Raw genomic sequence first — 16,320 nt, 5'->3', positions numbered from 1 at the left:
ATTGTATTCTGTGTAAAATTATCTTTATCCCGGTTGTTGCGACAAGTGAAAATGCTCTTATTAGGGAAAGGAGTTTACTCGACGTTTCAATGTAACTACATCGTATTCATGATCTCAAATTATTTGTTTTAATACTTTCAACACTACTATATAACAAATAATTTGAGATCATGAATACGATGTAGTTACATTGAAACGTCGAGTAAACTCCTTTCCCTAATAAGAGCATTTTCACTTGTCGCAACAACCGGGATAAAGATAATTTTACACAGAATACATTACAACAATGCAACTCATAAATAATACTCCAATCCGGATTTTACATAGACACGTTTGATTACGGCACACATGCACGTTTTGCCACTGATTTTAATGCGAATTTTCCTTTCGGATTGTCCCTCTCCTAATGCCAAATAAATTTTTATGAAAAGACAACCTTTTTGGTTTAAACTTTTTCTACCATCAAAATTACGATTTTTAAATTTTTGGTTGTCAACGAGTTTGAAATTTAAAATTAATTAAAAAATATATATATTTTACAGTGGATAACTATTTTGTTTGAAATAAATTTCGTCGTCAAATTTTTTCTGTGAATCTTGATCGTTATACTTATAATTGATTATTGAATTAACACTATTTCAGAATATGAATATCACGTAGAAATTTCGATACGTTATTCAGCTATTTATTTCGATTAGAATCTGTCTTCACTGAGTCTATTCAGAAACAATCAGAAATTTGAACGAAAGAAACATCAAGTCTTGAGACTCATTAACACTACACCGACACGAATCAACCAGTATAATTAATAATACCAAAGATTTAAGTTTTCGATATATAAACAGGTACGAAATTACAACTAAAGGGTGCAAGTTGCAAGTGAGAAGAGAATTCGTTACCACATCGCACCTTGAAAGGACTTAATTTGCAGTATGCGTGATAAGGAGCGTGCCGTTATTAATATTCGTTATTAATATTCGCAACACGCGTGTCATGCTCTCATTCATGTTGGGAGAGAAAGAATGGCTTCCTACCAGTACCACAAATTCGACAAAATAAAGAATAACTAGATTAAGCAAATATTGTTCATCATGAAGACGTATGACCAGTGGTAATTGACCACCCTAGCTAACCAGAAATCCTGTCTGCAGTCCGGCATGCGGTTCTTCTTTGGTCCGGTTCATTTCCTATAGAGCTATAACGAAATATGCCACGCCTCGATCTACTTTTTACAAATTTAGAATACTTAAATTCTAAAACCATAATTTACTATTTATTTAGATCATTTGTTTCCTGATAGGACCGTTACTATTGCTGCTGTTGATAAAATCACCCGATTAGCGGCCGTTTGTTGCTCTGAGGTGACCCTTTGTTATTCAGTAACTAAGGGGATAATTTTTTACCGTGGGAAGACCATTTATTACTAGCTGAAAGACGATCATTTTTTATTCCTCGCACCAATTATTGTTATGGTGGTTATTTTAAACAGACAGGAGATCTCCACCAGCGATCTTTTCCAGCAATTTTGTACACAGACCACCTGGCACCTTACTGATATAACTCCACTTTTGACCTATTTGGCGGCCATTTATTAATTCCATAATTGCACCGGTTTTTGGTAGATTTTTTTTCCAGGGGGTGCGATTACAAAACTAATTGCACTGTTTTGAGAGTCACCGAAATCTTATTAGGTACGATTACTAAACTAATTGCACTGATTCCCTGAAAGATGCTGTAAATCAGGGCTCAGGCAGATGCTTAGACTAAGAGAGAGCACCTCACAAAATGAGGACCTAATTCAAACTGAGTATTTTACTACTGTGAGGTGCTGATTCAAGTATTGACTTAAATCAACTACCTGAGGTAGTTTGACGACCGTTGGTGCAATGGTCGCACGAAATACATTAGTGGGCATAAATTTAAATTTATAGTTTAGGACAACATCTTTCCTTGTGTTTGGAATAAGTCAATCCTTACATTGCATTAACACAACACAGTATGAGCTTATGAGGCAGGGCAAATTTCTCACGGTTTATTTGTAAAACAAAAAGTGGCATAACTTATGTTCTGATAAATATTTTTGCTTCTAAATTTCACAGAATGTTAATAACAATACAAGTAGCTAAAAATTTGTGGCAAGTTTTGTGTGATTGCGAGCTTCACTGAGCTTATTTGACCAATTTAGCCCCTGAGTGAGCTAGCTTGAATTTCTCATCCAGAACTGTTAACATTGGTTAATAGAAACCACAAAAAAAATCCTGGGTAACAAAATCAAAAACCACCGATTTATTCACGTTTTACCAATTCTATTCACATGGATCCATCGTACATTCCATTCTCTCTATATTTTAACTGATAAGGACTATCACAGATGATCCTTCCTGCTTGTTTATATGGACACGTTCATTGAAGTTTGAGGATATTGGTAAATATTAGTGACCCTACTAAATGGCACGATGATGTAAAATGTGTCACACTATAAAACTATATAAACCCTCAATGGTTAGGATAATCGTTTCATCCTCTAGATAAACTTTGTCGCATAACGATATCTTTATCAGACGATAAGATATCGCTTAAATGCGGCCGGCAGTGAGTTGTAAACTTTGTCACACTATTAAAACGTGACAGAGTTTATATGGACCCCTTGTTGCCGTGTTTGACCAAATTTTCGAATTTCAAATTTATAGGATAGTTGCATATGACTATTATCTACATATTTAGCGACTTTTTTCGTTAAATGGTAGCACCATGTAAACTCCGTCACACATTTAAGAAATTTATATGAGGGATGTTTATGACATCCTGACAAGAAATGCCGAATAGTCTAGCATTATTTTGTGAGCTGAATGTGTTTGGAATTGTTCACATATTTCATTGTTATAGGCAAATACAAATACAGAAGGCAGAAATAGGTAAATTTAGTCACATAAATTTGTATGATTTCTCAACATGTGTGAAATTGAGTAAATATTAGTATACCAACTTAAACACCCTATATTACGTACTATGGATCAATTAACAATATTTCAACCATACGCCGGTCATATAAATTATTATATGGCAGTGATATGTTAACATTGGCAAAATTTCAACACCTGAACAGGGTAAAAATTTGTAAATTTCGTCACAAAAAAAAATATTATAACTTTATTTGCTCCGTGTTGGCAAAATAACTAATTTATCGACATAGTGATGGTGATAAAGTAACATTATATACTAATTGAGGTATGATTCTTCAAAATAGGGGCAAGAAATGTAAATTTCGTCACATCAGCCATAGCATTAGTTAGATAGATTTTCTTTCATATCAACTGCCCTTATTATAGAGTTATAGCTAGAATGGATTTATACAGGAAATATAGAAACCCATGCCCATTTTTCATCACATTGGGGCAGGAAAAGTAAATTTCGTCACATTTCGGTAAATTAGTGATATCAAACTCAGCATTGTTAAACTTGGGTTCTGATTTGCTGAAAAATAACCAACCAATAATTCCTGGAAGAAAATTGAATTTTAACTGAGGTATGGTTCTTTAAAATAGGGGCAAGAAATGTAAATTTCGTCACATACGTAATTTTAAAATTTAGATAGATTTTATTTCCTACCAATAGTCCTTATTATAGTCGGAATGGATTTATACAAGAAATGTAGAAACCCATGCCAATTTTTCATCACATTGAAACTATACTGTTGGGGCAGGAAAAGTGAATTTCGTCACATTTCAATAACTTAGTAAAATTAAACTCAGCATTGTTAAACTTGAGTTCTAATTTGCTGAACAATAACCAACCAATAATTCCTGGAAGAACATTGAATTCTAACCGAGGTATGGTTCTTCAAAATAGGGTCAAGAAATGTAAATTTCGTCACATACGAGTACGTCATTGTAAAATTTAGATACAATTTCTTTCACGTGAACAGTCCTAATTACAGTCCGAAATGATTAATACAGAGGTACAGGAAATATAAAAACCCCTGCCCATTTTATAATGTATGTAATATGTTAATCACAGACTATTTCATTCTATAATCATTGTTTCCAAATTTAACCTATTTATGATGTCTTATCATTTTGTGACGATGTTTACATCAACTGCCCTATACTTGAATCAACTGTATCCGTGTATCGTCCTTATATAGAGTTTTCCCGCAAAATTTAACTTATTTACGATGTCGTACCATTTTGTGACGATGTTTACATCAACTGCCCTATACTTGAATCAACTGTATCCGCGTGTATCGTCCTTATATAGAGTTTTCCCGCAAAATGTAACCTATTTACGATGTCGTATCATTTTGTGACGATGTTTACAACAACTGCCCTATACTTGAATAAACTGTATCCGTGTATCGTCCTTATATAGATTTTCCCCGCAAAATGTAACCTATTTACGATGTCGTATAATTGTGTGACGATGTTTACATCAACTGCCCTATACTTGAATCAACTGTATCCGTGTATCGTCCTTATATAGAGTTTTCCCGCCTTCCAAACCAAAATCAGATATAAATGATTTCGGAAATTCACCCAGAATTTCAAATTCCATATAATGTGACAGAATTTACATCATTTCCCAATAACCAAGTGCATGTATTAGCTAACTTTTCAAAACAACATATTTTAGGGCTATGATTGGCAGAAGAACCATCAAATAATGAGTTGAAAGGGTTTTGAGGACACCTCACAGTAGAAAAGAGGTCTCGTATTCTGAGTGTGACAAAGTTTACGAAATATTGCCTTAAAGCCGTTCGATCCGTGCCTTTTAACCAATGTTGTATCATAATTGTTAGATTGACCTAATCTACTATATTTCAGACCAAGGAATGATAATTGGGCAGCTATGGTAAACAATGTCACAAAAATGTGACATTTTTTACATTATAGTGCCTAAAAGCAATACATTTTATTTCTGAGCAGTGCATATGGGAGTATGGGTCACGTGGCTAATGTTCAGAACTTATGAACACGCTAGATTAATAGATGCTAAAATTAAGCCACTATCGTTGAAAACGCTATTTTAGAAATTTACCAATATCCTCAAACTTCAATGAACGTGTCCATATCGTTCTTCTCACATGGAATGTGCGATGTATCATGGTCAATAGAATTGGTAAAACATAAATAAATCGGTGGTTTTTTAATTTTTTTACCAAGGATTTTTTTTGGTGGTTTCTATTAACCAATGTAAACAGTTCTGGATGAGAAATTAAAGCTAGCACACTCAGGAGCTAACTTTGTCAGACAAGCTCAGACTCACACAAAACTTAGCACGAAGTTGTGTCTAATTAAGATTGACATTCTCTAAAAATTTGAATCAAAAATATTAATCAGAACGTAAGTTATGGCGCTTTTCCATTCTGAAATAAAATAATTAGTGAGATCTCAGCGAGCTGTTACAATTTTAAGAGATAAAAATGGGTAGACTTTTGAGGCCCACCCTGTATTACAACAAAGTAGGTGCGATTATAAACTAATTACACTGGTTATAACATCAGAGGCGTGGAGTTATACGCGAATCTAACTGCATGTATAATACGATTACACCAGTTATTGCACTCGGCTGCGCCTCGTGAAATAACTGCAATAATCGAACTCGGCTTCGCCTCGTGCGATTATTGTATCAATTTCCAATTAATAGTGTAATCGCATAATACGCAGTTAGATTAGCGTATATAATTGCCGGCATATTGATTGTTGATCACTGATCTAGGTCGCACCCATAGTTTTCTGACCCTCAGAACTCAACAATTACAAATGCTATGAAGATCTTTGTATATTTGACTAAATTGTGATCATTCGCTGTTTGTGGGAGAAGTATTTTTAGTTTTATTCGCAGTCAAGATACTCTACATTTAACATTATATACTAGTCTCTGGTTTTTTTATTTGTTTCTATTTGTCGTATTTGTGAAGAATAGGTCAAGCAAGGGAAGAGGAGGACTGTTATTTAGGTCACTATGGATTAATCTGCTTTGGGGTCTTCTTAATGGATGACATTGTACTGAATAGAAGGTAGACACATTTTAATCGACTGTTGTTTAATATTGTAAATCTTAAACAACTTAAATCTTAATTAATCATCTAAACCCTTATCAATATCAGCTGATGATTTATTCCCTACGTAGGATAAAAGAGGTTCATGACTCAATAAGGATACCTCAGCTAAACTGGTATTTAACACACCCCACTGTCGAGACGGAATGATTAAGCTGAGGAAATCATTTGGAAGTTAATACAAAACTAGGAAGCTATGGTGTATAATTGGGAAGCTATATACATTAAATAATGCATTATTTCTAAATTTGATGGATGTTTATAAGTTTATGGAGCTGCGGGATATTGTTAGAGCTCGGATACAAGAAAGCTGGAATTACTCTTGGTCAGAATTTGGGGCCTCTATGGTCTGATGACGGAGAGGTCGTTTTTGCAACCGTACAGCTGAGCAGCGACAAACCTGATTAGACCTCGGCCTTGTAAGGTTTCGATAATTTGTTTGAATGAAGACCGATTATCGTGGATAATCTAATTGGTGCATGCACAAATAAGTATATGGTCGACTTCAGGTCCTACTTTAGAGGGATCGTGGCAAACAATTTACAGCTCGAGAAATTAGTTGCATAAATCGCAGACTTGCTAAGTGGGCCAGATTACAGCAATAATTTGTGGATTTCGAACTCTTTAAGGGGCCATCTACTTAAGATGTCCGCCAAAATCGCAGATTTTCAGACCACCCCCCTCCCCCTATCCGGGTTTGTCCGAATTTTAAAAACCACACCCCTCCCCCGGACGTCCGGATTTCCAGCTACTTTAGAGTACAAATAAAACCAACTTAAATTCATTGTTAATAAAATGTGTAGTTTCTTAAAATAGATAATAATGCATTTCAGCATTTAGTGTCGAACAAGTTTAGCACAGTTACAATTACATGTAAGTATATTTAAGTACTCGTTCAAAATACAGGGATCTAAACTTACAGTTATTAGTGTTAAAGAGTTGAAATAATAATGGGACTTTTTCATTTATAATTCTGCCAAAATTTCCGGACGTCCGGATTTTCAGAAACCACCCCCCTCCCCCTGTCCGGATTTGTCCGAAATTCCAAAACCACCCATTCCCTATTTGCCGGACGTCCTAAGTAGATGGCCCCTAAGTCTTTAATCTCTCGAATCAGATTTAGTGCTGAGAAGATTTATTGCCGAGAAGATTTAGTGCTGAGAAGATTTAGTGCTGATTTTGACATCGGTAGCTCCCTTTAACCGTGAAAGATCGGTTGAATGCTTTGTGATTTTATGAATTAATTTGTATTTATTTGACAAAGTTAAATATTCGATTTCCATGCTGGTATCAGTCGTGACCATCATTTAAAAAATGAATAGTGTGAAGATTTAATATCCTATTGAAAATGATCAATTACCCGACTCAGGTGATCTATTACTGAATTAGGATAATTAGAGGATAACCACAAGGTTTCCTTGCAAAGTTTGACTCTGTAATATGGAAACCATGGAAACCAACCTCCAATCCGACTGTAGAATATCCTCCGAGCCTATTTTTTGTTTAAAGTTTAAAAGTTTATAATAATTTTGAGTGCGTAGCACGAGGGATTATTATGAAAATAACGCCGACGTGATTTAGCACACTGCACGAGCGGTTATTTTAAAATAACCTTAATCACCTTAATCTTCCAGCTTCTCTATCTTCGTAATATTACTTTCAGGACAGTTCAAATTGACTATTCTTAATACCATGCAGTTATGCGATTATTGATCAGATTAACTGAATAACTTAAATCGAAATAAACATTACGTATTATTAAACCAAAAGATGGTGCAAAAGATGGTGCAAGAATCATCGACCATCGCCATTTATCAAATATAACAATGAGGTCTGCAGAATCGGTATTAAAATGGTCATGATATTTAATTATATATAGCACTAGACCCGAAGCTAATTCAGTGCAAGTGCAGATTTGCAATCTTTCGACTTATCACTAATTATCAGCTGATCCTATGGCCTAGGTTTAACGGGGAAAAATTTAGGACATTCCCTCATTTTTTTAGAACGAATAATCAGTGGAGGAGGAGGAATCAGGGAGTGGAGGAGGAGGAATCAGGGATTGGAGGAGGAGGAATCAGGGAGTGGAGGAGGAGGAATCAGGAAGTTGAGGAGGAGGAATCAGAAAGTGGAGGAGGAGGAATCAGGAAGTGGAGGAGGAGGAATCAGGGAGTGGAAATGGAAGGGTCCGCGGTGTTTGATTCTAGATCATGAGGTAGCTATTTCGTTGAATTATCACATCATCGTATCATATCAGTGATGAGATAATTGTATTTTCTTGGATGAAGATGATTTGAGTTAGATTCGTGAAAAAAATAACTGCAAAGAATCATCACCAACGTAATTTGAGGAAACAGAAAGTACATTAATTATCCAAGTAAAATCCATTAATGATATAATCTGATTAATAATATTATGCCATAACTCGACGGCCCAAACAACACATTTAATAATTATTATCTTCAAAGACGAACTGCAGAGAATCATCAACAACGTAGTTTGAGAAAGCAGATTGTAATCTGAATCGTAACATTATGCCATAACTCGATATTTAATTATTTAACATATATATTTACCATATGATAATTAAATATTATCCTTTATTGCTTCATCAACTGCAAGTTGTCCGGACAAGTGATAAGTATTATCATTTAGAAGCATGTTTGTACATTCAAGGAATGAACAAAAATCTTTAAAACCTTATAAATTACTGATTCTACTCAAAACTAAAGAATAAAAGAGGAAACATTTGGCCGGAAAACTTGGCATGCCGATTATAGAGTATCAGTATTTAGGGCTATCCTACAGCCTACTGATCTTTAATAATAAACCTTGACCTTTATAATTTGATCAAAATTCTAAGACTTAATACTTACTTACTTGTAAGTAAGTATTAAATTATTATCTTCTGACTCCAGCTCAATCATTTATTTGTCTTTTCGCAAACATTTGTATTAGAATAAATGGAGCTGATCCGTTTTCAATCAAAATGTTCTCCGTTTTTTTTTGAAGGGAACAAATTTAACTGCACCGCATTACAAACATATAATGATATACTTATTGCTACGAAACTTTAAAAACTGCCCTGACAAAATCTATCCAAATGATCCTGTTACACTTTTATAAGTGACTGGTTAATGACAGTTTTTGTTGAATTATGATTTTTGACCGGTTTTCATGATTCAGTATAAATGTCAGGTAGCCTTCGTAAGGGTTGAATTAATTTAACACTCTGCAATATTAAATGTCATACAAACTACAAAACCTAAAATCGTAAAATGTTGACAAGTTCTTCAGAAGTTATCTAACCGTCTCATGCTATAAAATCCTTTTTTGTTGAACAAGCCGTGCTAATCATTCCTAAATTAAGAATTTTGTGCGTTAGGAATTCCGTACAGGTAACGCACTCAATTCCAACTCGAGATCACATTTCCGTAATACAGTAAAGATAGTAGATTATGGAATTAGACATGCTCTTTAATCGACTCGATGTAAGAGCTGTCGCTGTTGATGGTCTCAACTTTTAAACCAGATCTGACTTATTATTACCAGTTCCCGAGTTGGAATTCTGTTCGCCGCTACAAATTTCATCTTCAGCTATAAGTATAAATTTAAAATCAATCCTCAGCGACAAAGTCTTTATCAATAAGCGATGAATCATTTACTCCGGATGCAATATGTTTTTCAGCGATTATCCATATTAACAATATTCCAAAAGCCTGTTACTGTGTTAACATTCACATTTGATAACTTATTTTACTAGTTGCACCTTCCTTTGTAATAATATAATGCATATTAATATCTTGAAATTAACAAATAAAAGCTGGAATAAGGTAAAAGCATAAAGAAGACAAACCCAACCTATACGTGTGTAAGGTTTTCTTCACAGGTTCCAAAAACAAGAGATTCAATTTGTTTAATCCCCGACCAAAGGAATTTTCTAAAACTTAAAACAGTCAGACTGTGAATGAAAAAGTTGGCCAAAATATTCAGCAAGATAATTGCTGTTGCGAATCTGTAAAAGTGATAATGAAAGAAGCTTATTCGATTGAGACCTGGTTCACTGGTTACTGCAAAAGACATTACGAAGCAGTAAATTGTTAATGGCACGACGGAAACTGTGTACAACACAGCTGTACCAATGGTAGTGATGAGTCCTTGCCACCTTTCTTTACCATTACTCCGTCGAGCAGCTCTTCTAGCTTTGAGTAGATGCATCACAATCAGGCTTGTTGATGTTACAACCAGAACATTAGGTATGACCAGGTTCAGTACGGTTGATATGAGCAGAGAGGATGTGGTGTTCGGGGAGATGAAATCACAGGAGTAGGTCCTCAGGTCGAAACACACGTCCACACCATCTAGGAATGTGATGGGGACATTCCAAGATACCGCCCAGACCACCGCGCATACTTGGTGGGACTTCTCTGGTGTGAGGTATCTGGACCTTATTGGGAACTTTAGAATACTCAGCTTGCTAACTGCCATAGCACATGTCAGGAGCAGGCAAGCTGTTCCAAAGTAATACATCATGTAAGGCTGAATCTGACAGAACTGTTCCCCCAGCACCCATTGATCAGCTATCAGTGAAATAAGTCTGGGGAACACCCAAAAGGTGCACACAGCCATGTCACATACCGCAATGTGCTGCATCACGGCTATGATAAAGTTGTGTAGTCTGAATGCTTTGTACTTTATGGAGGCTATCAAAATGGTCATGTCTCCGATGAAGGAGAAGAAAATAACGAGGAGATAGTAGAGGATCCAGGTGTGCCTGATGACGTCACTCTTCATACCAAATATGGACATGTTTCCATGGATGGAGTGCGTTAACATTGTCTGAGAAATAGAGTTAGATTAGTAATAATCGAGTAATGATAGTCAGTCGTAATTAGGTCGAATAAACAACATTTACAGATGCAGAAAATATCGATGTGGTCTCATGTTGAACCTAGAGAGATCCAAAAGATTTTAATCCACGAATCTACGATCAGGGTTGAAGTTAAAATCTGCTTTGGTTAACAGTGAACCAAGACCCGCGGAGTTCAGAGTATATTGTAGAGGAGAATATGTTCCAGTCGATATACTGAACCTTGTTTCACTTTTAAGATAAACATTATTTACAGACTTATTCCCGGCATATGGATGATATAGGGCGACTTCAGAAAGAGGTGTTTCGAAAGTTTTGATAAAGATATATTTCAAACTATTTACAACTCTACAAATCTATTACATTTAATGAGGACGTTACAGAAGGAATTGATGCAATGTAGTCCGATCTGCAATCAGGAGTCCTAACTCTTGTCACGTCCTATAAAGGGAGGTGTTTCTCTTCTAATTAGGTATATGAAGGAGCAATAACTACAATTATTAGAAATGATAAGCGTACCCCCAGCATATTATTTTTGGGGGTAATTCGGAGTTTTCTGTACAGTGTATACTAATATCTTATTCAAATAATATAAAATTATCAGTGAGGAATGAGGATGACGTCACCTGATGCTATACAGACATGGCTCCTGCATGAATGAACTTACATCATATGTTCCAGCCATGATAGCTTTTACTAATAATGATATCTGCAGTTGAATTATTAAGGTGGGTAGAAAGGTCAGCTGAAATTAAAATTCGACAATACCTTGTATTTGCATAATGACACGTTTGGGATCAATCTACCGTGAATATGATAACGTTGACAACTGCGATAAACGGTTAAAAAATATCGATCATAATTCATAATCGTTTAAAACTTGAATTTATAACATTTTAAGTTTTAACTATTATTCAATAATCATCACCTATAGACAGCATGAGAGTAGGCCCTGCCATCTCGAAGTGATAATGTTTAAGTATTGATCATTATATGTTTGAGGATTCAGGATCGTAATGGATCGAATAAAATCAACATTAATTTCACAAAACGAAGATTTAATATACACTGGCTCTTAAATGATCAGTGTTGATCATAGATTATAATGCAACGAAAACGATTATTCGATTATGATTTGTCGGAAAAAGTAATTGTCGATTGTTTTTATCATTGCTCCGGCCTCCGGTCAACGATACATCGAAAACAAAACAAATTTGTTGTTATTCGATGTTGATCTAAACAAAACGAAAGTTTCGATCGAAAAAGGCGAACACTGCTTGTAATTGTATTGAATGGCCGTAAAACCCTTCACGTTTAACATTTTCATCGATCACAAATCTGTAAATGATCATTAAATTAATCATTGTTGCGTCAAAATTTAATCAATATTGTTTCATCAACGCTCATTATTGATCAACAGCTAGTTCGATCATGATGCATGGTGCGATTGATGCCATTATCATGCAAATTTAATGGCGATGTTAATCCTTTGCAGTTTATATATTTACAATCTCGCCAAATTAAAATCCCTCAAATTACAATCGGCCCAGTGGTGCATCAGTTGTTGGGTCAGTAGTATTTATTAATGGGTGATACTTAGTCTTAAGTACATGCAATATTTTATACCAGTTACTCCGGCTTAAGTATTTATAACCACGATCGAAGATATAATATGACGGAGTGAATCAAATTTGAATCACGTTAACGGGAACCGAACACGATCAGGGCGGAAGACAAAAAGGACAAAAGGTGGAATTTTCCTAAATAGGGTGGACACGACTCACGAGGATGGATCTCATGATGTTTTAATACAATTGTTCAAACACCGTCCCAAATAAAGAACCAGCATGAATAAACTTGTAATATCGCATCATACAATTCGATTTTAACTTTTTCTAATATGTTGACTTTACTACTTTAACATATAACGGTGTAACTCTTAGATTGGGAGCATAAGTACGCCGGTTGGCCGCAGGTAGAACACCGGTATCTTTATCACATTTACCGGTATTCTTCAATTGATTCTAATATAACTTATAGTATAATGCTTTTGGACACGAAGGGAAACACACAACATAAGGCTTGAAATCTTCGTAAAACTATATTATTAGAGCCTGTAAAAACATTTAACTTTAAGATAAGCACGCTATCAAATAAAGATCATAATCATATATAATCATCATAGTTTATTAACTAATAATAATAATAATAGGATTATGGCCACATAGCCATGTCGACAAAACTTGAAACCCAACTGCACTCTACGCTATTGCAGTTCGCACAATATTATCAAAAAGGATTAATTATTTTTAAGACGTTAACATGTAGTTCTGAATTTAACAATCAAGAAACATTGATTCCTCGGTATTTAGCAATCAATGGGTTATTAGACATGAAATGTGCATAAGAATCATGCTCACATGTATTTATTTTTGACATCAAGGTTTCGCTGAGATCCCAGAAGTGACCCTTTGACGATGCTCCACTATCAGTTCATTTTTATAACATTGAAGTCGAGCTTTGAATGCGTCTACTGAACTGGCTTCTTTAACCTAACTTGGTACTTTGTTCCAGTAATTGGCAACACGGTTACTGAGGACCTGATTTCCTCTTTTATCTTTTAGGATCTTGGTACCGCTACGTGATATCCTGAAAAGATCTTGTCCATAGTCCACTTTACCCGTCGTTATTTTAAAGGTTTCAATAAGATCACCCCTCATACGGCGCTCCAGTAGTGTTAACTGGAGGATTCTCAGTCTCTCATCGTATGGTAGGATACCAATCCTGTCGATTATTCGTGTAAATTCTCTCTGGACATCTTCTATCTTCTTAATAGTCCTCCAGTTTCCATGCTCTGCTGGTAGATTCCACACTTGCACAGCGTATTCGATGTGAGGTCGAACTAGTGCTCGTTACTAGCTTAAGATCGTCAGCAAAGAGTGATACGAAGCTCTCAATTCCATCAGGGAGATCATTTTTACTCAAACGTAAAAATTGTAACGAAGGCAAAACTTAATCAGTTACAATTTGTAGCATGTAAGTAATTATGGATAACTAATAGTAATAATATAACAAGCTAACAGAACAGGAAATAAATTAAAAGATTACCTGGCGCACCATTCCCTTCCCTCCCAACGTTTCGCCATTAAGCTCAACATTCTATTTCGCATAATATATACAAAGAAATATATGCGCGAGAGAAGTGAGCAATACAAAAAGCCAGCAAACTTGGTAGAATTTAAGGCTTTAATAAGCCTTAAAGAATGAACATTCTCCAATATTATTGTCCATCAACGGCTTCAAAAAGTAATTTCATTAGGGTCATACTCATAAGCAGCAATATATATTAATGAGATCGCAGCGTCGGCAAAATATGTTTATTCTCAACATATGCCATGTTATCTCCAGCCTGCCCAACAATGCCCAATGGGCATTACCCTTGTGTCTGTGAAGTGAAGGGAAATAAATGCACGCAAAGGGCATGTCCCCAGCATTTCATTTCACCATACCTTCATGGATCGCTTTGCAGTTTACAGTGCTTATCCCTTATAATTATAAACACTGAAACATGGTTAGGTCCTACTGACTATAACTGGGTAAAATTGGAATAAAATAATTTTCATTTTCCGCCGAACGGTGTGTAGTGTACGTACTCACGTACGCTTTGCGTTTTGATAAATGACTTTAGATCGCTATATTAACATGGTTTTTTAGGCATGCCTGTTTGCTGAATATAGCAATTTTGGGTTATTTCATAAATAAGAGCTTATATATTAACATGGCTGTTTTTATTACTGACAACTTTGAATTAGAACATTTGTAACTACAAATAAACCTTCCGAACGACTTAAAGTTAATTAACTTTATAGCAGTATTAACGAAATAAATGAAAGCTGAGTCAAGCTAGGGGTATAATAAATGTCCACGATCGTGCTTGCCTGCAGCACTATGATATAAATGATTACTTATATACTTATAAGGTCCGTTATAATCATAATAATGACAGTATCGATACTTTGCCTCTGTATTATAATTATGGTATGATGGTAGGGGTATTTCTGGGAACACGTTTTTTATTCTGGGAAAGTTTGTAGGGGTCTGACCGTTTGGGGTATGGACTATTCCGGGAAAGTTCGAGACGTGTCATTATAAATTGTAACACTTTAAACAATAACAGATATCTCGCTTTATACTTATAGGCAAGTTTCCACAAATGATTTTTGACAATAACCGATAATAAGTGCTTAATCGCCAATAAACGGTGGGTTTTCGGAATAAGCACTTTTTTAGCGTTAAAAAAGCGCTTATTATCGGTTATTGTCAAAAATCATTTGTGGAAACTTGCCGCTTTATATTAATATATACTTATATAGTAAGATTGCATTGCAATTCCGAGTTTTATTAAGCAGCCAGCATTTGAGCATTTAAAGGCCCCAAGAAAGGAGCGACTAGACACGATTTAAATTTTACCAAGCGTCAGCTTTAAAAGCTGTGGTTGTTGAAAACATGGTATGAGCATTATATATCATGGCAACGCTATAAAATACAGCGATTTAATTAAAAAAACTTGACGCAGTACTCGACCAGCAGCAAAACACGCGATTAAATTAAATACTCGGCTTTAAACCCTTTAAACTTAGGCATCCAATATGACTAATTGCACAACTCTCAGATCAAATATAACTTTGAATATACATGACATTAAAAACGAGCGAAGCTGTTATATAGGTTCTTTTGCGATAGTCAAAACGCGACAACTAGCGACAACTAGCGCTGGATGGCGACAACTAGCGCTGGATGGCGACAACTAGCGCTGGATCCAGCGCTAGTTGTCGCGTTTTGACTATCGCAAAAGAACTGTTATATATCCATATTATGCTAATGTTATTACGTGTTATCATACCTTATCAGACCTTATTCAAACGGATATTATGTGAACCGGAACGGATATAATGTTGAACGGACATTAATTTTAAAATAGAAGGAGTTCAAAACCATCAAAAATCCGAATTTCTTCATCTTATTTCCAATTTTAACAGATAATTTAAAATTTTTAAATCGATTTTTCATACAGCAAGTAAGAAAAGCAGTTGTTAGGCATTAAAAATGTTAAATGCTGTGCAGATGAGGTATGAAAGTACATCAGCCATATCCCTCGAAGGATATCCCGGTCTTGAATTATATATCATCGAGATGGTTGGTATGGTAGAAGGTATCGTCGTTGACATGGACCACCGAAGGTAGCCTATGCCAAGTGGGGGCAGGGACAAAAGGAAATCGCGGCATGTGCGGGATCGCGATTTTTCCCACTATTTGCGACAAATTTTATATGTTGTCTGTTTGGCTTGTCGCGGTATCGCGATTTTTGGCCAAAATAATCGCAATTTTCTTT

General features: G+C 35.4%; 2 protein-coding genes across 2 annotated transcripts in view; both read right to left on the bottom strand.

Moving 5' to 3' along the window:
- LOC134822003 (uncharacterized) overlaps window positions 1-128 on the bottom strand; it is a 68,901-nt gene extending 68,773 nt beyond the window's left edge. Inside the window, exon 1 of the mRNA XM_063832837.1 lies at window positions 116-128. The gene's annotated coding sequence lies outside the window, so the exon portion shown is untranslated. The remainder of the gene's footprint in view (window positions 1-115) is intronic.
- A 9,919-nt stretch (window positions 129-10,047) lies between these two features.
- Window positions 10,048-10,867, bottom strand: LOC134822203 (neuropeptide Y receptor type 5-like). The gene is made up of 2 exons (XM_063833114.1): window positions 10,198-10,867; window positions 10,048-10,073 (listed from the first exon to the last, which is right to left on the bottom strand). The coding sequence occupies exons 1-2, from the start codon at window positions 10,865-10,867 to the stop codon at window positions 10,048-10,050; spliced, it is 696 nt and encodes a 231-aa protein (XP_063689184.1).
- Window positions 10,868-16,320: the final 5,453 nt, after the last annotated feature.

This window comes from Bolinopsis microptera, chromosome 10, assembly GCF_026151205.1.
Source record: "Bolinopsis microptera isolate Bmic1 chromosome 10, MBARI_Bmic_1.0, whole genome shotgun sequence".
Lineage (NCBI taxonomy): Eukaryota > Metazoa > Ctenophora > Tentaculata > Lobata > Bolinopsidae > Bolinopsis > Bolinopsis microptera.
Note: the sequence above shows the minus strand (reverse complement) of the source record. Positions and strands in the feature narration are given on the sequence as shown.